Source organism: Suricata suricatta, chromosome 11 (assembly GCF_006229205.1).
Source record: "Suricata suricatta isolate VVHF042 chromosome 11, meerkat_22Aug2017_6uvM2_HiC, whole genome shotgun sequence".
Taxonomy (NCBI): Eukaryota; Metazoa; Chordata; class Mammalia; order Carnivora; family Herpestidae; genus Suricata; species Suricata suricatta.
In genome coordinates this window covers 51,424,652-51,450,181 of record NC_043710.1, presented here as the reverse complement: position 1 = coordinate 51,450,181, position 25,530 = coordinate 51,424,652, and the positions used below count along the sequence as shown (strand labels likewise).

The window sequence follows — 25,530 nt, the reverse complement described above, 5'->3', positions numbered from 1 at the left end:
GGGGGGAAAAGAGGTGGTGGTGATGGTGGAGGGCACTTAAGGGGAAGAGCACTGGGTGTTATATGGAAAACAATTTGACAATAAAATATTATGGAAAAAATAAAATAAAAAATAAAATAAAATTTAAAAATAACAAAAATAAAATGTAAATCGTCTAAACAACCAAGTGTAGTTCCTAGAATATCATAAGAGGTAAAGAAATCTTAGATGCCATTATCAGTAGAGTTTATATTATTTTCAAGTCATATGGGATTGTGGAGTATTTATTACGATTGGTGCCCTATATAAGAAGTCCAGTTTTTTTACTAGCAAGGTCTTGTACTTATTTAAATTAAAACTTATGTACTTATTTTTGTCCATATTTTTTAATACACTAATGTTGCAAGTTTAGTTTACTCACCTGAGAAGTAGGACATCTTCTATTACAAATTTGAAATTGATACATACATCACTATAATATTAATGTTCATATATAATATCATTATTGCCTCAGTTTCCACAAGTAGAGAAAGGGAAAAATAAGACAAAACTACTTAGTGTAGTTATAAGAATTTAAAGAATTAATACTTACAAAATTATGAATATAGAAACCAGCTTATAGCATATGTCTATTTTTTTGTTTTATTTATTATGCTAGTCAATTTTTATCAACTTCAGGGGATTTTTTCATTTAAATGTTATTTTATTTATCACTTAATTGCTGGCATTTGTGGTATGTGGGTGGAACTATGCATATATTAAAATCATTGTTTCTCTTGGCTTACATTTTCTAAGATGAATGAAAGACTATAAATCTGCGCAGAGGACGCCGTCTTCCTCAGATTTTATAATGTGGCAATTTTGAGAGTAGAGGAAAAAGTCCCATTTTCTCATATTCAAACCATTTAATCTCTGAAGACCAAATTTCATAATTTATATCTGAAAGTTCTAGTCACCTTTTCTCTGATCTGCTTAGTTCTGACTCCATAAATTACAGGGTTGAGAGCAGTGGGATGACAAAATAACAGGTGGCAAGAAGAATGTGGATGTATTGAGGAACATTGTGGCCAAATCGGTGGGTCATGAAGGAGAAAAACGCTGGAGTGTAGAAGGCCAGCATGACACTCACATGGGAGCCACAGGTGCTGAGTGCCTTCACTCGGGCATCCCTGGAAGGGAGGCAGAAGACAGCGTGGAGGATTTAGACATAGGACATGATGATGGCTATGATGTCGAACACCAAAATAGAGATGGCACATAAGCCATAGATGATGTTTACCTTTATGCTGGCACAGGACAGGCGGGAAATGCCCATGTGCTCACAGTATGTGTGGGAGATGATTTGGCGTCCACAAAAAGGTACCTTAAGATGAGTACAACAAAAGGGATTGCAATGGCTAAGGGTCTAAGCAGGATGATCAAAGCTACAGCCGATACCACCTTGCTTGTCAGCACGAGCCTGTACCTAAGAGGCTTACAGATGGCCACATAGCGATCATAGGCCATGGCCACCAGCACAACCGACTCCATGCCAGTGCATAGGTGGATGAAGAACATCTGGATGAGGCAGCCTTCAAAAGTGATTTCTCTCAGGTTGAACCAGAAGATGCCAAGCATCTTGGGGATGGTGGATGTGGACAGGCCCAGGTCGATAGATGACAGAATGGCCAGGAAGTAGAACATAGGATGATGGAGACTATGATCAGTCTGAATCACAAGAAGAATGGTAATGTTTCCCAAGAGGGCAACCAAATATACAACACAGAATGGAAAACCAATCCACATATGCACATCTTCTAGGCCTGGAATTCCCAGCAGGAGAAAACAGTTAGGATGGAACTGTGTGTCATTAGAAGGGACCATGCTTCGGTGGCACTTTGACAGCATCATGTATCATGGGTCAGATGTCTCCTTCACTGACAGGCATCAGCTCTTCTTGTCCACTGTTATGGGATTCCTACAGAATTATACAAAAATATGTTTCAGTTTTTCTAATCACCCCTCACACCATGTCATAACTGCATGAGTTTTTATGAAAACTGAAGTATGTCCTATTATTGTTTGATTTCAAACAGGCTTATCAGATTTATTACATTCATTTCATTCATTTCTATATCATTAACATTCATCAAAGACCAATAGAATCTCATGCAAAAGGCTAGATATTTGGCATACAGATCATATATTGGTACCCTTCATTAGGAAGTTCCAGTCTAGCTTAGGAGTTAAAATTATAATAACATATGGATTCTCGGAGGTTTTAACAAGTACATTTCCCTTTCTGTTCCAGGCAATACCATCTCATAGTCCATTGCTATAACATGTGGAAGTAGAATTTTCACAAACCCTTTTCTACACATGAACAAAGAAATGTATGGAAAAATCCACTAGATCAACTCCTAGATCTCTTTCATCAAAAACATCATTGCAATTAGGAAAGACTAATAACTGCAGGAAATCCAGACTCCTGGTGGATTTATAATTGATGCAGTTGAGATTGGTTGACCATCAGATGTTACAGTTGATTGTTGAAAACAGCAGAAGAGATAATATGAAGTTGTAAGAGCAATTTGGTTCAAAGCAGCTGGAGCAATCAAAGGTTGACTTTAAGTTACCCTATTAGGAGCTTAAATCTGAATATTCTATGTAGTGTGAACTTTGCCTTATGAAGCTGTTGTGGGAGTTATTTTTAATACTTGTGTAGAAAGATATGAAACAATAATAACAAATCAGTGCCAAGCTGCATTAAGAAAAAGCAACTTTAGTATCTATACATTAGTAGTATTGTTTCTATTTCACATCCCATGATAAAAAGGTCTGACTTTACATTTTTTTGATTAGCCTCAGTGACTATTCGTGGCCACTCATCTGCTATTTTTCCCAAGGTTATGTCTTCAATCTACATGCATGTATAACTGCCCAGGTGTTGAAACTCTAAGTTACAGCAGACCACACCTCCCATTCCGCCCCCTCCACACAAGGATTTTTCCTGTCACCTCTGTGCTTAGGTCACATCAAGTGCTGTAGCCCCTAAGTCATTCTCTTTCTTCACAATTACGTATTTCCTGACAGCTTTACACACCTGATCCCTTCACCTCTCAGCACTTTCTTTCCTTGATTCTGCTATCTCTTCATTCAGCTGTCAACCATGTGCCCAAAATTGGGCCCTGACCTCTGCAACCACTTCCTTTATAAGAGCTCTGATTGCTGGGAATTATTACAGAAACATTACAGGATTATGCCAATGACAGCCTCTGCAGATAGGCCACCCAGGGCGTAAAAATCCTCCCCAGGTCTTTTAGTTGGTTTCCCTTCTCGGTTGCCACAGCAAATACACCGTGCTTGTCCATTTCTCACACTGCATCTTACTGATCAATTTATTCCTTAACTCTCGGCCCTTTCTCTTGTCTCCCTAGAAAATGGGGGATGGCCGGGAAGCAGGAAAATGTTATTTCCATTTTCTCTTATTTCATTTGATCCTCAATTGACTCTAAATAACTGACTTCTACCTGAAAATAGAATTACTCTCATGAATAGTACCAAATTATGTCCCTATTTCCAAAGTCTTTGAATAAAATTGAACTTTTATTATTTATATCCTACTTGGGAATACAGTACTCTTGATGATTTTTCTTTCCAATATTCTACCAATCCTTTAATAATTTAATGGACTTGTATGATTACAGTAATTTTTTGAGTGTATGAAATTTTAAAAGATTTATTTATTTTGTGTATGTAGAGGGGTGGAGAGGGACAGAGAGAGAGAGAGAGAGAGAGAGAGAGAAGGCGCTCGAAAGCGCGCTTGCACAAATGGGGGAGGGGCAGGGAGAAGGAGAGACAGAATCCCAAGTAGGTACACAGCCTGATGTGGGGCTAGAACTCACAAATCGTGAGATCATGACCTGAGCTGAGATCAAGAGTCAGATGCTTAACTAGCTGCGCCACCCAGGTACCCCAAAAAGGGCCTTTCTTAATGCCCATCACCAGTTTAACCCATCATCATACCCATCTCCCCTCCACCAACCCTCAGTTTTTTCTCTGTATTTAAGAATATCTTGTGGTCTGCCTCCCTCTCTCTTTTTTATCTTATTTAACTGGTAATTTAACAAATGTATTTGACCAGCAAAAGCCCTTAAGAAAATACCTATAAAAACACTGGATGATAATATTTCAAGCTCTTAAGTTTTGAAAGTCATATTATGGTTTGTTAAATTAAAAGAAAATCCTTCTGTGGTGTCTTCAGGTGAGCATCAATTATATTGCTTCATCTCAGATGAACAAACTACATGTCAGAGGGACTTTTTTTGAGGGATAAAAGGAACAAAGAACCCTCTAGACCTTGTTCTCAGCACAATGTCTAATGAATTTTCATAGTGTAATCAGTTTTCTGGACCTTTACCAGCATGTGTTGAACACAGTTTTGTGCCAATTGGTATACATTATTTAACAATCCCTAAAGATAGTAATTATTGACACAATTATAATGAAGAGGAGAGAAAGGCTCAGATGAAGTCCACAAGCACTTAGTAACCCACCTCGAAAACATCAGAATGAGGATTTGGGTCAAAGACCATGCCTGTGACAATATGCCATGCTGCTTTCTAAGAACTTAACAAACTTCGTCAAAGGGATATTTAAGAAATAATCATGGAAATGCCATCAGAGTAGAGTATATGAACCCAGGCTGGAGAGAGAGAGTTAATATGATAGAACTTTGAATACAGGAGAGGGAAGGTCTAGATACAAGCCCACTAACTGAATTTTCTGAATCACATGACAGTATGGTGACCTTTCACTGTATTCTTTATCATTTTTCTTCCTTTTTCATGCCCACACTCTACCTGCTTTCTCTGTGTCATATTCTAACCACCTTTCAAAAACACCTGTTCCATTCCATTCATTATACCATTATCATTTTTCTTATATTCCCTAGCAAATATTTACTTGGCACTTTCCTTAGAAATTGAAAGAAGACACTTCACAGATATATGAGCGCCTCAGGTTTGGCTTCACTCTGCCAGGCAATTATACGGACGACATTGAACTGCACTTCAAAGCTATAACAAGTCAGGAAATAATCTGAACATTTCCATGGGCTCCTATTAATACACACAGAAAGAGGGTTTGCACAGCAGTGATTTTTAATCCTGACTTTTCATAATAGCCTGTGGAGTATTAGATAAAATTACATATTCTAAGTCTGAAAATTCTGAATCATTAGGTATGGAATAACACCTGATGATTTCTAGAAAGCTACCCAAGTTAATATGATCTAACTTAACTGGACCTTTGGAAACTGCTGAAGGACAAGATAATGTATACCGTATAGGCAATTATGAATTGAAATGTGTTTAAATATATAAGGGTGAATGTAATAAACCTGGCAATTCATTTTATCATAATCCTGATGTTACATGCTCTTTTCTCTTCTTTGAACCTTCAAAACAGAACATGGACACTGATTCCACCTGTACTATGATATCCTCAGGTCTTGTGGTGCCTTTTTCAATACTTACTAGCTGGAGGAACTTTGAGAAAACGTTTTTGCTTTTTGAAAGTTGTAACTTCCAAGGCCATTAAAAATACATATTAGAAACTCTCAAAAGAATATGTCAAGATAAAATGATGAGTATGTGGTGAATATAACAACAATAATGGTGATGATGATATAATAACAATACTGGGCTAATAAGGTTTTTCTGAGGATTTTCCTGAGCCGATGTTCCCGTGTTTAGAGGGGAGAAGGGTGGACAGCATAAGTAGAATTGACCTAAACAAGACATTTTCGGTCTTTTGGAGGCTCTAGAAGTTCATACATTCTTAGGACCCTACTTATTCTCCAACTCTTATTCAGAAGGTTTCCAGGAATTTCACAATTATTGTGCAAAATTTCCAGCTGCCGTGGAAAAGAAGATTTTATTTAGGTGACCATATTGATAGGGAGAATAGTGCATTAGGTGGTCAAAAAATACTTTTTTTAATTTTTTATGTTCGTTTATTTTTGAGAGAGAGAGAGAGAGAGAAAGAGAGTGCCAGATATGGAGGGACAGAGAGACAGAGACACAGACTCTGAAGGAGGCTCCAGGCTCTAAGCTGTCAACACAGAAGTCTATGTGGGTCCCAAACTCAGAAACTGTGACATCATGACCTGGGCTGCTGAAGTTGGACACTTAACTGACTGAGCCACCCAGTGCCCCAAAGGTAGTCAAAAATTTTTTTTCTCCTTGGTGACAAGGAGAAAATGAACAAATTTGCAAAGAAGAGATAGTAACTTATAGAGGTGGTACACACTCACGGGCAATACTCTGGAGGCAGAAATATATAAACGGCCTTATGTGACTGTATTTGGGCACAAGTAGCCAAAACTAACTTTGTGAAAGAGTTGGGATATGAAGCTAAAAACCTTTTGTTTAAATAATACTTCTGTTTCCTACAAGCTGTCTAGCAATATTCTACAGACCTTATTTCTTTAAAAACCATACTCTTCACATATAACATTGAAATAATACAAATCTTGCAACTTTATTTCATGAATTATAAACGAACATGGTATTTATTAGCAGGCCAACATCATTAGGAAATTTTAATGCTGTAAGTGCTAAATTATCTGAGTTTTTCTACTGGGGGTATATTGCTATCATACGTGCGTTATCTTCCAAATAGGAACAAATTTAAGGTAATGTATTGAAAAAATTAGGCAGACTTTTACTTCAAGATCCTGATATATATGGATTTAGACATGTTTGGAGGGGCTTCTGGGTGGCCCAGTCAGTTAGCATCCAACTTCAGCTCAGGTCATAATCTCATGGTTCGTGGGTTCGAGCCCCAGGTCAGGCTCTGTGCTGACAGCTCAGAGCCTGGAGCCTACTTTGAATTCTGTGTCTGCCTCTCTCTCTGCCCCTACCCTGCTGAAGCTCTGTCTCTCTCTGTCTCTTAAGCATAAATAAATGTTAAAAATTAAGAAGAGTATTTAGAAAACTTCAGAATTAGTTTTTAAATGATGAGTCAGGCCTTAAATTTTTTTTTAATAGCTCTGGAAATGTAGGGATTCTTGATCTGGCATTTTAAAACACCAGTTACATGAAAGCATGAAATATTTATCTTGCAAAATATTTATCTTGAGACCTGAATGGAGGACAGAGGGATTTACAAAGTTAGGTAAAGTTCTACACCATAGATATATAATGGTGACAGCTAAGAGAAGGCAAGAGAGATAAGATTGAAGGTTATGGTTCAACCATAAAAGGCAAAGGAAAAGTGATTTGAATGACATAAAGACTTAAAGAAAGACACAGAAAGCAAGTTTACAAGGTATTTGCAGAATCACACATATATACATGCACACCGCTTATCCAAAAATTTAAGAAAGAGATTTATGAAGTCTTTGTCATAATTACACCTGAGTCTATGGAAATTATGATCTTGTTACCCTCTGGGCTCACTGATAGCTTCCATATTCAGTTAGCTTTCCTTTTTTCTCTGTTCCTGTCAGAGAGTCTACTTTCTCTCTTCCACCTACATCTCCATGAAATGGCCACAGTAACATAACATGGCTTATGCCTCTTTGTTTCTTTGTTTGGGGGAAAAGAAAAGTCCTGTCTTAGTGGATTCTTTCTGGACCCAAGACAACACTTACAAGCATAGCTTCTAGCTTTCTTAACAAGCTTGTTTACCCACCTGCTTCAGAATGTTTCCATTTTCACCCACTCTGACTGAGATGGAAGACTTATACCGTAAACACTGCCTTAAAATGGAATGTCTCCAAACACTGGTGCTCTCTGGAGAAAACAGATTTGTCCAGAGACTCTGAGCTAGATAGCATCATTGGTGCTTTCAAAAAGAAAAAAAAAATTCTTGATCCAGGATGCTGTTTCCCAAGCTTGGGATGTCTTGGGATGACTTGTGATGAATTGGCTTATTTCTAAGCAGGAGAGGCTATCAAGAGGAAGAGTTTACCTCCCATTCTTTCTCGTCAAGATTCCTCGAGGTCTAGATTCCCTCTCTTGGGCCCTTCTTGTCTAGGTCACAGAAAATCTGGGGGTAATCTCATGTAATGGTTGGGAAGTCACTCAGGCTTTCTTTTTTCATTACCATGTCGGTTACCTCCCTCTAACCTGGTCAATTTCTCCAAAACTTACATACCTCCTCCCTTCCACCGCCATCCTAATTCACCCTTAAATGCTGTTATGAAAAACTAAAGCCCAGCTAGTATCCATCATTTCATGGAGTGGAGTATTCATTAGAACTTTGGTGGGAGAGAGGATATAATAAAGCAAAGACCAATTGTTTTGAACACAAAGTCCTTTTCTTCCTTGTTCTTATTAACAGTAAAATAAGAAAGGGTATAATTTGCTGGTAAAACAGGTCTCAGGAAAGGAATGTGTGAGATACTGAAAATTGGTTACATGGATGGACTTTGAGACAGATGTTTTGTGTTTGAATCTTATCTTCCCTGTTTAATGGATATATGAGTTTGGGCAAGATATCTAAACTCTGTGTCTCCATTTCTTCCTCTATAATGAGCAGGATAGTATCTAGTACAAACCATAGTTGTGAAGAGTTAAAAAGCTGATATCTCTATGACACTTTTTTTAACACTTAAAATATTTTCTTATATATAGAACAAAATTTGCAATGGATTGTTAATAATAAATTACTTAACTAACGTTCAGTATTCCCAGGCTAGGAAATTTTGTGGAAGTTCATACTGATGGGATTTGCCATAGAGATGTCTCCTAGACTCATTTTTGAAGTTATAGGGGAGTTAATAAATGTGACATCATCTTCCTTCCTAGATTTATTGCCAATAAAGAACAAAACATATAAGTAAAACAAATGGCTTTTAGAACATCCATATTATTACGGAGTAAAAGCTATGTAGTGTTTCTTGATTTAGTTGTGCATCCAAAATGGAAAGTTGGGCTTTCTAACAGTCTTTACCCTCTCAAACCCCCCATATTTAACTTCCCTCAAAACCTCGGGTTTTTTGTTTCAGACACAGAGCTTTATCAGTACACTTACAGAAATTCCTGGGTTTTAGAGAGTGACACTAGGATCTGCAATGTCAGCACTTTCATATGACCATGAAATCCATGTGTTTCGAGATTCTCTATTCAGTATATTCACCTTTTTTCTTTATTCTGTTTTCAGTAGTTTTCATAATTTCAACAGTATATTAAAATTATTGATAGACATAGCACATCCTGTTTCTCTCTCTTAGATCTGTAAGCTAATTTCTGGCTAGTTGATTTTCTATACTCTTTCTTTAAGTTATTTATAACACTTGCAGATTACAGAAAAATGCAGAGAGCTCTCAGATCAATGCATAACCAATTTCCCTATCAGTAAAATTATATATTAGTATGGTCATTTGTTATAATGAATGAACCAATATTAAGTAAAGTTTATATTTATTAAAGTTCATATGTTACTCATATTCTCTTAGTTGCACCTGATGTTCTTCTTCTCCTGTGGAATCCCATCCAGGATACCAAATTACGTTTACTAGTGATATCTAGTTAGTTCTCCTAGGTTCTCTTGACCGTGACAGATACTACTCAGGCTTTTCTTAGTTTTGATGACTTTACAGTTTTTAGAAGTATTTGTTAGGTTTTTTTAAATATCCCCTAATTGAGATTAGTCTGATTATTTCTCCCATGGTTAGTCTAGAGTTATATTATTGGGGAAGAAGATCAATGAGGTAAAATTATGTCAAAACATACCAATGGTATGTACTAGAAACATAGTTTATCACTATTAATATTAAGTTTCATCCTCTGGCTGAGTTTGGGTTTGTCAGGATTCTCTTTCTCCCCCATTTCCAAGTTTACTCTTTGGATTACTGACTCCTTTAGCTGGATAACGTTATTGGAATCACAGGTTTGGGTGCTGGGTTTACTTTGCTACTAGAGTGTCATTGGTTTAAGACCCTCTCAACTGTCAGAGCATGACAGTGTAGCTAACCTGCATGTATGTACACATACATATAAATGTCCATCATCTTTTATCTATCATCTGTCATCTGTCATCTTATACTAAACATAGTGATGTCTCTAACATTAATCTGTTACCACAAGAATTATTCTAGCATCCTCTCATGTTTCTTTGTAAACTGTCATTCCAAAAATGAGAAACTTGGTCCCCACTACATACCATACAGTTACATAATTGTTCAGTAACATTATGTATATGTAACTGTATTAGAATTATAACCTATATCCCCACATGGAAAAATTATCCATTAGAGTACAATGCTTTATATATAGAACTTTTGCCCTTAGTCTCACAGATGCCACTCATTTCCTGAGTTACTTAGATTAAAATATTTTCTACATTCACTTTAGTAAGACTTTTCCCTACGTTTTAAATACACAGTGTTTCTCATATTTTTGTGTTTCTTCATGAAATCCCCTGAAATCCTCGATGATTTTTTTTAAATTTGCATACATTAAGATCATCTTTTGTGTTGTAAAATTCTAAAAGTTTTGCCAAATGCATATCATACACCCACCATTAAAGATTCATATAGAGCCTAAACATTTCCATGTGTTTCACATATTCAACATCTCCCCACTCTTGCTCCCCCTGTCAAGCATGAATATATTTGTGGTCTCATTAGTTTTGCTTTTCCATAATATAATTTCATTAGAGTTCCCCAATATTAAGCCCTTTTAAATTTGCTTCATTTACTTCAGAATCTGCATTTAAGATTCATTTGTGTCTTTTCATGGTTTGGTATCTTCTTAATGCTGGATATATCCATTGTAGGATGTGTCACAGTCTGGCTATTCACTTATCTATTGAAGGGCATCTTGGTTGCTTCTAGTTCTTTCTGAATAAAGTTGCTGTAAGCATCCATGTGCAAGTTATGTGTGGACATAGTTTTCAAACCCTTTGGGTAAATTCTTTGGAATATAACGGTGAAATATATGGTAAGACTATATTCAACCTTGTGAGAAACTCCCTTATGTTTTTTTAAATAAATTTTTAACGTTTATCTTTATTTTTGAGAGAGACAGAGAGACAGAGGGAGGGCCAGAGAGGGAGAAGGAAACATAGAATCTAAGCAGGCTCCAGGCTCTGAGCTGTCAGCACAGAGCCCAATGTGGGCCTCGAACTCATGAATTGAGGGATCATGACATGAGCCAAAGTCAGATGTTTAACCGACTGAGCCATCCAGAGACCCTTCCATATGTTTTTTTAAAGTGACTGTGTCAGCTTCTATTTCCACCAAAAATGAATGAAAAATGTTATTGCTTTCTTTGCACCCTCACCTACCTTTGGTATTGCTATATTTATTTTTAATTTTATCTGTTGTTAGAGGGGTGAAGTGGAATCTTACTGTATTTTTAATATGTAATTCCTTAATGGAAAAATACACTAAGTATCTTTTAATGTGCTTATTTTCAATCTGTATATTCTCTTTGTGGGGTGTCTGGACAAATCGGTTACTGAATACTTAATTGGGTTACAATTACTTTTTAAAATTACAGTTGTTTTAGTTGTGGGTTTTGATTGTCTTAATCAAATTGAGAGAATTCTTTATTCATTGTTTGCTTCATATTTTTATTATAAATATGTTCTGTTGCCACTTAAAAACATATTTTCCTTTAACCATCTATATGATCGATATAATTTTTGTTCTTTAGGCTGTGCTAATGGACTATTTATAATATTAGTAAGTCTTCAAGTCAATAGTGGGCTATTAGTAGTTAAGCTTTGGGGGAGTCAAAAGTTATAAGTGGAATTTTGGCTGTGGGTGTGGAGCAGGGTACAGTGATTGATCCCCAACAACACAGGGGTGAGGGGAACATGATGGGAGATGCATGGGCCTTGTTGGATGAAACAGTCACAGTAAGGAAATGGCAGACGTTTGCACAGCTCCTGCCATGATAGGCAAACTGGTATCTCCTTCTGCTACTACTGCTCATGTGAAATTAAGCCTGTTGCTATTAATTAGGCCTTATAGCGTTCCAAGTCAGACTGATATTCCCGACACAGCTACCCCATAAGAAAATACATTTTCCAGTCCCTGCATAAGAGATTTTGGATCAAAACATTATAAATGTTTCACAAAAGGTTCTTCTAATGAGCCTTGCAGACCCAAAACATAGACTTGATGGGGTTGAAAACACAAAAGTTGCATTTGAGTCTGGCCCAGAGAAAAGGAGCCTGATTTGGAGGTAAGAATTAAATACAAGGTCAAAAATATAGTCCATTTGAGTCTGGTCTGAAGAAAATTGGAGCCTAAATTGGAGATTAGAAGTCGAAGTCAGGCCAGAACATGATCCCGTCCAAAGTCTATATTCGACAAATATCCTCCCTTACCCTGCCCTTATATTGACTTCAGATATGAGGATAGATAAAACTGTGGGAAACCCAAATCCAAGGCCAACATACAGAGGGCCCCCATTGTGCTTACATAAAAAAGGGGCTTTCTCAACTTGTTAATAAACATTTTTCTCTTTTTTTTTTCTCTTGTAGTTGATATTCCAATCACAGTAACTCTTAGCCTATCTGTATACAACTTAACCTATATTTTAATCTTAGCTTTGCTAACTTTAATAATATGTATGTTAATCCTATTTTCTACTAAAAACATCCTGTTATATTCTTGGTTTTAAAATTTACTAACCTTCACTGTAAATACATTACAAGATTTGGTTGTAACTTGTTAATTAAAAAGCGTGTCATAAATACTGGCCAATAACCAACTCATACAAAACAGGATAGGTTTGTTGCTTTTTTAATCTGGGAGACTAGCACCAAGAACAAATGGGATGGTCCTACAAAACACTTCTGTAAAACTTGTTTCTGTACACTTTTGATGATTAAAGCACCTTACCACTAAGAATTAGTCACTATAACAATTCCTATTTTCTGATGTCATGTTATTGCTTGATCAATAAAGAAAAGACACCAAACCAGAGAGAGCAGAGATGCCTGCCTGGTGATCAAGAAAGAAACGTGTAGCTCTCTCATTACTCTCTGGTGTCAACACCGTTCATCCTTTCAGGGACCCCTGGACCTGCTAGAGCTGGGCTCCAGCAGGAACTGATTCTATATACAAGATGTAAATATATTTTCAGTGCTGTTGCCACCAAATATTGCTTGTGATTTAGTTGTAGTGCATAGAATTTAAATAAAGAAAAGTTAAGGGATGGTTAGAGAATGAACATTATGACTATAAAAGGCACAGTTAGGACATGAATATAAAGAAGCCATTAAAATTTTAATAGAGAACATCACTACTTACAGATGAGCATATCTGAATCTTATTAATCAGATCAACTAGAAATATGTATGAACTAACCCTCAAAAGGTAGGACACTGAATTTAGTTTCTTTGAGAAAATGTGTTGGTAATCTTGTGTGGTTTTGAAGGGAGGGAGGCACGCATTGGATGCAGATTTAGAATCAACTTATGAATATAAATGGTTTATGTTTATAAAGAAATCAATCTTTATTTTATGTTTTGTTTGTTTGTTTGTTTGTTTGTTTCTTGTTTTAAGTAGACTCCATGCTGGGCAGTGTAGGGTTTGAAATCAGGAATCTGAGATCAAGACCTGACCTAAGATCAAAAGTTGGACCCTTATCCAACTGAGCCACTTGGGCAATTGTATATTTTATTCTTAAATATTATTAAATATGATTTGTATGTAAAATGAGAGACAACATCCAAATAAATAAAACACAGGGAGGAATGCTTTTGGGTTCACTTTTGACACAACAGTATATCAAAAACTCAGACTGTGCATCTTTCTATACCTAAGAGAAAAGAACATTTATTGTGCTCACAGGAAATAAGTTCTCCAGATAATCATACTTAGATATCCCTGTGTTACTGTCCACTAACTCCTTTCAGAACGTGTTTACTGTAGTCCATGTTCCTCTTGGAAAGATAATCTTTCATACTTCCAAATACTGAAGATACATGTTCTGGCTCAATCATTTTGCAAAGATATACAATCATTTTCTTACCATCAGATAGTAAATATGCCATAAAGAAATTAGTTTCTAGGTTCCTAAGCAGTCACTTTTATGTTCTATCTCATTATTTTTATATATACATCAGTTTCTGCTCAGAGCAAATTCAGGAAGAATAATAAAAAGATCTTTGATCCTCAGGAATCATAGAGGAAATATGTCTCTATACAATTATATAAAATACTTGTAAAAATATCCAAAAAGTTCTTGTAAAAGTAAATAACTGAAAATATAATCTGCACCTGAACTTGTGTAACATTCATCTATTTTGGTAAAGCATTAAATCCCAAGGATGCATGTATGTTCCATTCCACAAATAAAGAGGGATTTGGAGAGGATGAAGTGGGCCCATCTATAAAAGGCTGCCTCAATACATTTCACACACACACACACACACACACACACACACACACAAACACACACCATTCCCAAGGGAAACATCTGATCAAACATGACTCAAAACCACTGTTAGAATTTTATACATTCAAGCTTCTCTTAAAAACAAAAGTTTCATTTTTTAACACAAGTATTGTTTTCAGGGACTTTCACTTCATGATTCTCTGTAAAGGGAGAAGGTGTCACACTGAGGGCACATGCTGCCTACAGGTTTTCATGATGAATAAGAAAAAGGGTGCTCAAATGAAAGGTGAAAACCCGAGACATTTTTTTAACTGCAAGAAGTATCCCAATATTACCCTCAGAAAAATCAGATATATTTAAGTTTTTAATAGAGAAATCTATGAAGGTCTTTCTTATTTGATATTCAAACTTAGTTTTTGGTTTTTTTCCAGACAAAACAAGGCAGTTGACATAAACTGATTGTGTCCAGCCAGAATACTGTCCTATTTTCAAATACAGAGAGATGGAGGTTCACTAAATCTCTGAAGGGAAAAGGGAAAAGGCTTTGAGTGCAATGTTTATTCTACTATAATGGAACCCTGTGTTCATAGGAATAAGCATTCAACACCCAATATGGAGAAGAAGTATTGAGATTTAAGAACAGAAAGCATTCTCCTAAGTTTGTTCCTTTATGATCTGCAGGATCTTTTGATACGAGGAGAATTTAAAAACGAATCAACCTAGGGTAGGGTAAATTATCCATACCCTCAAGAACTAAGGAAACAAGAGCATCTACTTGGAAGTGAGAGCATAGATCACACGCTCACGAATCTGCTTTGTCCTCACACCGTAGATAAGAGGATTGAGGGCAGGTGGGAAGACCACATAGAGATTGGCAACAAGGATGTGAACATAATGGGGAATTTTCTTGCCAAATCGGTGGGTGAGGAAGGAGAAGAGACAGGGTGTATAGAAAACACACATGACCCCAACATGTGACCCACATGTGCTCAGAGCTTTGTGACGAGCATCTCGGGATGGGAGGAGGAAAACTGCACGGAGGATGTAGGCATAAGAGATTCCAATGAGTGCCAGGTCCAAAATAAGAAAAGAAGCCACAAAAAGCCCATAAATGGCATTAACTCGAATGCTGACGCAGGCCAACTTGGCAATACCCATGTGCTCACAGTAGGAATGTGCGATAATTCGAGTCTCACAGAAGGGAAGACGATGAGTTAGGTAGAGAATGGGCAACATGAGCACGACAGGACGCATTACAATAGTCACACCAATGCCTGCTAGCACACGGGGTGTCAGGGTGGTTGTGTAGCGGAGTGGTACACGTAGAGCCACATAGCGGTCAAAAGCCATGGCCAACAGAACAGCAGACTCCATTCCTGTAAAGGTGTGTATCAGGAACATCTGAGCCACACAGGCTCCAAATCCAATTTCATGGGCATCAAACCAGAAGATACCCAGCATTCGGGGCACAGAGGATGTGGAGAGGGCCAGGTCTATGGCTGATAAGATGGCTAGAAAGTAGAACATAGGATCCCGCAGAGTATGGTCAGACCAGATGACCAGCAAAATTGTAACATTGCCCAACAGAGCCATTAAGTAAATGCAGCAAAAAGGCAGGGAGATCCAGCCATGGGAACCCTCAAGTCCTGGGATGCCCGTGAGAAAAAAGGTGTCGGGGTGGAAAGAGGAAGTGTTTGTGTGGAACATCTTGCCACTGACGAGAAGACACATAGTTGACTGCCTTTAGAAGGAAAAAGCAAAATCTATATCTGAATTTCTCAAAACTCTCCAATAAGATTGACTTTTATCTATAGCTTTCTGACTGAGCACTCTACATATGGAAGAAACATTAACTTTATGAGAGGTATACCTCTCAGGTTTTGGACAATAATATCATATCCGTTTGTTGAAATCCCACATAAAAACCTGGAATGAATTTAGAAAACATGAAAGGATTTATATTCATATTGAAGTATCAATCGTCTTTGAAGACAAAATATGGTTTACCTAAAACACATCAATACAAAACAACAGAACAACAGATAAGACACCTGCACACAGAGCATGATGATAGATTTAAGAATATGAAGTACCTAGACCTGTAGAATGATAGGAAATAGAGCAAGACTTGTGAAATCAGTTTGTTCAGTATCATTTGTGACATTGATATATATTTAGAAAATCAGATCCAAAATGAAGAACTGTGTTTCATTAAGGCATCCCTCCATATTGACTCCTAGGCTCCCACAGACATGCTGTACTGTATCTCAGACATAGAAAGAGTTGCACAAAGGTAGACAGACACTGTGGTGTTCCTCAGATGTGAAACCAGCTGCACAAAGATAAGAAAGCACTGCAGATGGAAATCACCTCCAGGACAGAAGTGCATCACTTTGTTATAGTATTTCAATGGGAATTAAATTAATGAAGAGTCCCTAGGTTTCTGTTGGTTGCCAAATTCTCAAGAATGTCCCAAGATATCCAACAATTCTACCCATCTTTGCATGTGTGTGGGGGAGATAAAAGGGGAAGGGAGTAGAAAAAAAAACATATTGAAAGGAGAAACTTTGAAAGAAGTAAGGATTTGTTTCCAATGACAATGATGGTGTTCAACATTAGGCTTAAGAAATCCATGCTCCTGATTTACCACACTCTAATTATGATCTCTCTTCCTCTATATCTGTCTCTCCATTCCTCCTCCCCCCTCCTTCTTTTCCTTCTTTCCTTCCTACAGAAAAAAGTATATTAGAGAACACTAGAGAAAAAAATAAGGAAGAGATTGACAATATAGGAAGGAAGGTAGAAAAGGTGAAAATGGAAGAAAGGAAAGCAAAACAGAAGGAAACATAAAGGAAGGAAGGTAGGAAAGAAGTTCATCTCAACTCCTGTGGCTCCTGTGCAGAGTGATAGAGAAAAGTCCAGATTTGGGGAAATATTTTATTAATGGCATTTAAAACATAGAGACTCTCCTGTTAGCTATGTTTTGCAAGACTATAAATGTTCATCTCTAGGCTGTTTATCTATCTGCTTCCCTCTTCGTAATCAATTTTAAAGCCTGCACTTAACTCTGTGCTCCTGATGAACATATTTTAAAATTATTATTATTATAGAAGACCATACCCTAATACATGGTTATTATTGATAATTGAGGTCATTTATAGCACAACTATAAGTTCCCTCTGTAGATGGTTATTTTAAAAATCTAAGTTGTCTTGGAGTGCCTGCATGGCTCAGTTAAGCCTCCAATTTCTGCTCAGGTCACGATGTCACAGTTCATGGATTCGAGCTCTACTTTGGGTGTTGTGCTGCCAGCTGAGAGCCTGGAGCCTGCTTCTGATTCTGTGTCTCCCTCTCTCTCTGTGCCTCCCCTGCTCATGCTCTCTCTCTCCCTCTAAGAAATAAATAAAACATTAAAATTTTTAAGAAAAAAAATCTAAGTTATTGTAGAAGAATCCAGTAAAGACCTCTTTCAGTCAGGAACTCTTTCTACGGTAGTGAGCTAGAACGTAGTAGCCTAATAAATTCAGCTGTAACCTGTTCCTTAATTGTTAGACAAGAGTCGCTGGTCACTATCCATCTCCATCGCACATTTAATAGGAAACTCACCTGCAGCAGGACTAGGGCTAGAGAGCTCTGTATATCTACTAATGGGAATAAGGCTTTATACTACCCATATTTAGGGTCCTTGGGGGCCTGTCTGAAAACAAAGCCAACTGCAGCAACCATAACTAACAGCACAGAATCTCCTGAGAAAGATTCTTTTATCTGGTCTTAGGATAAAGAGACCAATGGACAGGCAAACATCTCCCCTACACCCCCTACTCCTCTTATCAATAGGAAGTCAGAGACAGAAAACTAATGCTGCCAAAAGCTTTCATATGAAATATGAAGGGAACAGAATCTTTTATTGGGTAAATTTTGCATCTTGATTTTATTAGATATCTTAGCAAGGCACAGCAATAGAACATAATTTAGTAATACATATATCTCCCCTTCCCACATCCCTGTCTTAGTATTCATCAATAATTTAATAATATCATAGCTATCAAATAAGACAAAATTTCTTATTTCTTTTCTATGTAGTGCTAGTCTTACTGGCTTTATTTATTTTTTTTTTAAGATCATTTTGATTTTCTATTTTTTTTTTCATTTTTATTTATTTTTGAGAGAAAGAGAGAGGGAGAGTGTCAAAGCACAGGCAGAAGAGGGGCAGAAAGTGGGAGACACAGAATCCGAAGCAGGCTCCAGGCTCTGAGACATGGGGCTCCAACTCACCAACCACGTGATTGTGACCTGAGCCTAAGTCGGTGCTCAGCCAACTAAGCCACCCAGGTGCCCAAAATAGAAGTTAATAAAAATTCATTTAACATAAAAATGAAAGAACATGAAATTTATTTATTTATTTATTTATTTATTTATTTTAAATCTTTTCTTATTTATTTTGAAAGAGAGAGAGAGAGAGAGAGCAGGAGCATATGAGTGGGGGAGGGGCAGAAAGAGAGAGAGAAAGAGAATCCCAAGGAGTTTCTGCACTACCCACATAGAGCCTGATGTGGGCTCTCACAGTGAGAACATGACCTGAGCCAAAACAAAAAGTAAAACACCTAACCTACTGAGCCATCCAGGTGTCTACATGAAATGTATTTAGAGATATGAAATATATGGATACCAAAGACAAGATACATTACCCTAATATGACAAAATAAGTCAAAATGAATTTTCCAGGTAATAAATAAAAATAAAAGTGAAATTACATTACTTAATCATAGAAAAATAGAAGGGACACCTGGGTGGCTCGATCAGTTAAGCATTGACTCTTGATTTTGGTTCAGGTCATGATCTCAGGATTCCTGAGTTCAAACCCCTTGTGGAGCTCTGTGCCAACAGCATGGAGCCTGCTTGAGATTCTTTTCCCTCTCCCACTGCTCCTCTCCACCATGTACACACATGCTCTCTCAAAAAAATTAATTAAAAGACAAAGAAAAATATATGACACCACTTACCGAAGTTTCTATTGGGATGGTGACACAGTAGAACAATCACTGAGTGGGAGGTGATATTCCCATTCCACATATCAGTTAAAGCACTTATATTAGTAACACATTAATATAATGAATTGAGGGGCACCTGGGTGACTCATTCAGTTAAGTGTCTGGCTTCAGCTCAGGTCATGATGTCACAGTTCGTGGGTTCAAGCTCCATGTTGGGCTCTGTGCTGACAGCTCAGAGCCTAGAGATGCTTCAGATTCTGTGTCTCCCTCTCTCTCTGACCCTGCCTTGCTTGCACTGTCTCTCTGTCTCTCAAAAATAAATAAAAAATATTAAAATTTTTTTAAATAATGCATTGAAATTATTATAAATCTATAAAGAAATGACAAATCAATATAAAATATAAGAGCAAAAACTTATTTTGGCACTTTAAAGGAAAAGAAGATCCAATGAGTATTTAAAAATGTTTTCATCACTGTTACTCATCAGGAAAATATGAATTCAAAGCACCGTGTAACACCTACAACCTTTCAAGTATGGCTGAAATTAAGATTGCTAATTCCAAATATTCATAAAGACAGGAGCATCCGCTGACCACTTTGGAAACTGGAAGTGTCTGTTAACTCTAAATATTCCCAGCAATTACATAAATGTCCAAAGGAAGTGAGTAATGTGTTCACCAAAATACATACACAAAAATGTTCATAGGGATTTATCCATAATAGTGAAAAAAATTAAACAATTAAATTTATTCAAGAACAGTAGAATATATAAATTACTGGGTTTATTCATTAAAGAAAATATAGTTATGAATAATTAAAACAATATAATAAATACATAAGAAACGCACAAACAAAAAGAAAACACAAATGAATTACTAATAAATGCAAAATGAACAGAACAGAACAGAAATCTTGTAAAGCAAAAAATAGATACATCATATTGTGTTAAGATCTTGACACTAGAGGGCCACCTGGGTGGCTCACTCAGTTGAGTGTCCTACTTCGGCTCAGGTCATGATCTCACAGTCCTGGGTTTGGGCCTTGCATTGGGCTCTGTGCTGACAGCTCAGAGCCTTGAGCCTGCATTGGATTCAGTGTGTCCCTCTCTCTCTGCCCCTCCCCTGCTCATGATCTGTTGCAGTCTCTCAAAAATAAATCAATATTTAAAAATTTAAAAAAAGATTTTGACACTTGATTGCTTTTATGTGAAAATTTGGGGACAAGGAAAAAGACAAAAAACCCCACTATACTATATCTGCATGAAATAGATGAAAAATAAGAAGACCTGAAGTGTTAAGCTAAGGAATGAGTAAAAATTGGAAATATGGAAATAATAATAATGGCTTAAGAGGTAATAGGACTACTGGGGCACCTGGGTGGCTCAGTCGTTGAGTGTCTGACTTCGGCTCAGGTCACGATCTTACAGTTTGTGGGTTCGGGCCCCACATAGGGCTTTTGGCTGACAGCCCAAAGCCTGGAGCCTGCTTCAGATTGTCTCTCTATTTCTCGTCCCCCCCATTCATGCTCTGTCTCTGTCTCATAACCATTAAAAAATTTTTTTTAAAGAGGTAACAGGACTATCAAGAAAAAATTACTGCAGCACAGCTGCCAGATTGTAGCGAGTCATTAGGATGCACATGGTAAATGCACTGAAATAAGCAAAACCAAAAGCATAAGGCTCGTAATGTTTGCTTTTTATTTTCCTCGAATGCACCAATTATTTTATGTCCAGAGAAATCAACTTACCCTTCTATACAGCTTGATCGTGCCCTCTTTCTTGATTGATCATCACCCCCTTCATCTCTCTCCCTGCCTCCTTTTCATTAGACACACACAGCACTCATTGTTTTCATTTGCAACATCATATAATATATGTTGATATGCCTCGTCTACTAGGGAGCAAAATCTTGAAATTATCATGTGCATCCTTCTGCACACCCCAGTGGCTCACACAATCTACTGAATAATGTTTTTTATTAAATTTTGTTGAGAGAATGACTAAGTTATTGACCTGAACAGCATAAGTCATTCCAAATAAAAAATGTAGAATCATGGAAGATAAAGGCTAATTACATGAGATTATGGTATTTCATTTCAATTTTATATTCCTCAATGAGGAAAGATTTTTATGTGATCATCATTTAGGCATATTGATCAAATAGATATGGCCCTAGTTGTGAAGAGAAAACAAAAGTCCGTCATTAGTATTTCTACTGGAGGAATGCACAGGACATCTTGCTGTTAACTCAGGAAGTAAAAATAGTGAAATAGTGTGCTAAGACCAAATTAGAAAGGCTTTCAAGGTGAAGGAATTTTAAATCAAGTTTTTAAATCACTGGCAATGTGAAAATAGCTGTATTAGGAGAATTAGCATAACAGAATATTTTCCATTTTGTAGTTTCTCCCAACATTGTCTGTATGTGTGTGTAAATGTATCTTTATGTGTGCATATACATACATAAATACATGTGTGTGCAAGACATGTATAAGGGTGTGTGTGTGTGTTTAAGAAAGAAGGGCACAAAGAAGTAAAAATATGTATATTCCATTTTGCATTAATAAAATCAGTTGAGTTGGAAATATGTGCTATATTCACTCACTATTTTAGGATTATATAATTTACTCACCTCTTTGTATTTTGTTTATTTATTTATTTATGTTTTTTAATTTTTTGAGAGTGCGAACAGGGGAGGGTCAGAGAGAAAAGGAGACACAGAATCTGAAGCAGGCTTCAGGCTCTGACCAGCCATCAGCACAGAGTCTTATGCTGGCCTCGACCCATAAACCGTCAGATCATGACCTGAACCAAAGCCGGACGTCTAACCGACTGAGCCACCTAGGTGCCCCAATTCATCTTTTTCTGATGTAATATAATATCATGTTATCAATCTGTTTCAGGAACATTTTTAAAATACTTTTTAAATGTTTTATTTATTTTTGAGAGAGAGAGAGCACAAGAGTGAGCAGGGGAGGGTCTGAGAGAGAGGGAGACACAGAATCCGAAGCAGGCTCCAGGCTCTGAGCTAGCTGTCAGCACAGAGCCTGTTGTGGGGCTCGAACCCATGAACCATGAGATCATGACCTGAGCTGAAGTCAGACGCTTAACCGACTGAGCCACCCAAGCACCCCTGGGACATTTTTTTTAACTGTTGGCAGTGGTAGCTTACAACACTGCACACACTTAAGGTCAACTTTCTTGTATTTTACTGTGACTAATAGTAACCTCACAGATTCTTTTATTCTTTCTTAGATTGATTCATTCAGCATACATTTATTGAGTAGCTGTGTGTCACACTATAGGTAACTAAGTGGATAAATAAAGTAATATCAAATTTCATATCACCCAGGAGGACAAAGGATTAAATGCACACATTGCAAGTTATTACAATATTAAGTTGTGAGGAAGAGAATGGAGCATAAGTTCACAGCTGGAAAAGAAAAGTGAGTATTGCTCTGTCTTCAATGGTGTGAAGGAGTTACCCTAAAATGTGCAGACATGTAGAAATTCACTCCCATGTGAACCAATGTTTTTCTTTTTCTGAAATAATATTCTATTTGAATAGTAGACTTTGAAAATTAAAATGCAAATACCAGAAATTTGGTGTGCCATTAGTATTTAGCAAATGGGGGAGGGAAAGGCAACAGATCCTAGAAAGTAGGTATATTTGGACTGTAGAAGAGTTCATGAAGGACTAAGCAGATCTCTATAAAGCAAAAACTAAGGATGTTAATTGTGATAGGAAACCTGAAGTTAGGAGGTTGTTTGGCATGGGCGATGTAGCCAAGGCCTAATGTCACATGCTGGTCACTAGGAATACTAAATAGGATGGCATCATTGGAGACAGAAAACAAGATACCTGAGAGATATTTATGAAATAAAATCAACTAGTATGGAAAACTAGAAGTGGCTGATAATAGATGTACTTCAAAGATAGAGTGATCACATAGTAGATCCAAGATATCAGGCTAGAGTAAGTTAGAAAAAGGAAGATATAAGTGAGATCAAGATATTATGAGCCAAAATAACAAGATTGTGGAGATAATGGAGATAACTTGCCTCACTTTACACACGAGGAAGAGGATAAATGATGCAAATAATTATTTGCAAATTAAAAATCCTGTTTTAAAGACTAAAAGGTAATGCTAAATATATACATGAAAAATAGAAATGTCATTTGTGATGGATTTATGGGAAATGATCATTTTTTAAATTTCCCTTAAGTAATAACTTTAAGACAATCAAGTTTTTAAAAAAATATCAACACTTAATTGTGCACTAGTATCTAGTGTATATGTGTATAATATAAATTTGATATTTATTGTCCTTTGTCCTTCACTTCAGGTTATTTTATCTGAGGGTGGTATTAAAATAAAACCCATAAACACCTCTAATAAAGACACTGTTGTCAAGGTTGAGATGAATAAGACAAACATAATAATGATGATAATACTGACAGCTAACAATTATTCTGCATTTACTGTAAACAACATATGGGAAACTATGCTGATGACTTTAAAGCATTATGTAATTAAGCCTCCATGTTTAATCTCTAAAATAAAACTATGACTATATTTAGAAAGTAAAGACATTGAGGATCACTGAAACTTACACATCAAAGATAGAACAAGGAGTGGAATCAAGTTCTGTTTAACTGTTGAAATCACATATGCAAAGACAGGACGAAGGAAACAACCACAAAATGAGTCTCAAAGTAAGTGAGGGGCGCCGAGGTGGCTCAGTTGGTTAAGCCTCCGACTTTGGCTCAGGTCAGATCTCACATTCTTGGGTTCGAGCCCCGCGTCAGGCTTTGTGCTGACGGCTAGCTCAGAGCCTGGAGCCTGCTTCCAGTTCTGTGTCTCCTTCTCTCTCTGACCCTCCCCCTCTCATGCTCTGTCTCTCCTGTATCAAAAATTAATAAAACATTAAAAAAATTAAAAAAAAAGTAAGTGAGAAAACCAATAGGACTGAGGAGGTGACAGTAAGCAGCCTCTCCGGGCTGCAAAGGGTTTCCTCCTTTAAGTTGACATCAGAGTTGGGTCTATGAAAACCTAAATATTATTTGTGACAAACTCCACACAAAAATTTAGGAGGAAGCTTTTTGTAGCCTCATGTATTTCCTCACTTCCTTTCCATGTATAAAATCAGGACTTAATCTATGATATGATTCTGAATCTTACAGTATTTTTGATGAAATCACAGGATACCACAATATAGTTTTTGTAATGGAATGAAAATGTCTAATTTCCAAAGAGAAAAAAGAAAAAGGAGGACAGAGAAGAGGGGGATGCAAACTAAAGAGAGAGAAACAGATACAGATACAGGAAACAGATACAGGAAAAAGAATCATCAAAAAGACCCATATGAATGATGTAGGGTAATGAGTACATGTCCAAAAAATTACAGCACAGCCTATAAATTTTACTTCAAATCTACTGACACCAATTATTAAAAATCACATATAAAAGTCTGATATGCCATCACTTACCCTATGAATTGGAAAGCTAAGCTTAAGCTTTCAATCTCTTAATTCATTTAAATACTTAACAGAATGGAGTCCACCCCTCAAAATTAAATAAACACTATCAAGCACATTTAAATTTACTAAATTTAATATAACAAGACATTTCTCTGCTCAGAAGTTGCATCTTATACACAATTTCTTTTCAATTATTTATTTTTGCAATATAATTTTCTTCACACCATCATAAATCTGCTTGGTTCTGATGCCATATATAACAGGGTTCAGCATTGGTGGCACTATGACATAAAGATTGGCCAGGAGTATGTGGACATAATGGGGGACGTTATGGCCAAAGCGATGTGTCATAAAGGAAAAGAGGGCTGGTGTATAGAAGGCAAGAATTACACAAACATGAGAACCACATGTGCTGAGGGACTTGAGTCGGGCTTCCCGGGAAGGAAGATGGAAAACGGCACAGAGTATCTGAACATAAGATAGAGCAATGGCTACGATATCAAATACTAGGATTGAAATAGCACCCAGGCCATAGATGATATTGATCTTGATGCTGGCACAAGACAGACGAGCCAGACCCATGTGTTCACAGTAGGTATGGGGAATGACATGATTCCCACAGAAGGGCAGTCGCAAAATAAGAAACACAACCGGTATAACAGTAACAAATGCCCTCACCAACACACCAACACCAATCACAGAAACAACCTTGTTGGTGAGGATGGTGCTATATCGAAG

The 25,530-nt window shown here is 37.0% G+C and overlaps 2 protein-coding genes and 1 pseudogene across 3 annotated transcripts in view; all 3 read right to left on the bottom strand.

Moving 5' to 3' along the window:
- Window positions 1-905: 905 nt before the first annotated feature.
- LOC115306966 lies at window positions 906-1,842 on the bottom strand (annotated as a pseudogene).
- Window positions 1,843-15,095: 13,253 nt separating this feature from the next.
- LOC115306963 (olfactory receptor 52J3-like) lies at window positions 15,096-16,043 on the bottom strand. Its single transcript, XM_029957573.1, has one exon. The coding sequence runs from the start codon at window positions 16,029-16,031 to the stop codon at window positions 15,096-15,098; it is 936 nt and encodes a 311-aa protein (XP_029813433.1). The 5' UTR covers window positions 16,032-16,043.
- Window positions 16,044-24,987: 8,944 nt separating this feature from the next.
- Window positions 24,988-25,530, bottom strand: part of LOC115271975 (olfactory receptor 52E2-like) — a 64,542-nt gene continuing 63,999 nt past the window's right edge. For both annotated transcript variants that reach the window (XM_029914963.1, XM_029914962.1), the window contains one exon: window positions 24,988-25,500. In XM_029914963.1, the coding sequence (XP_029770823.1) occupies window positions 24,988-25,500 (513 nt within the window). The remainder of the gene's footprint in view (window positions 25,501-25,530) is intronic.

Coding starts and splice junctions, on each gene's coding strand:
- LOC115306963 (XM_029957573.1), bottom strand. CDS start 16,031: ATGTTCCACACAAACACTTCCTCTTTCCACCCCGACACCTTTTTTCTC.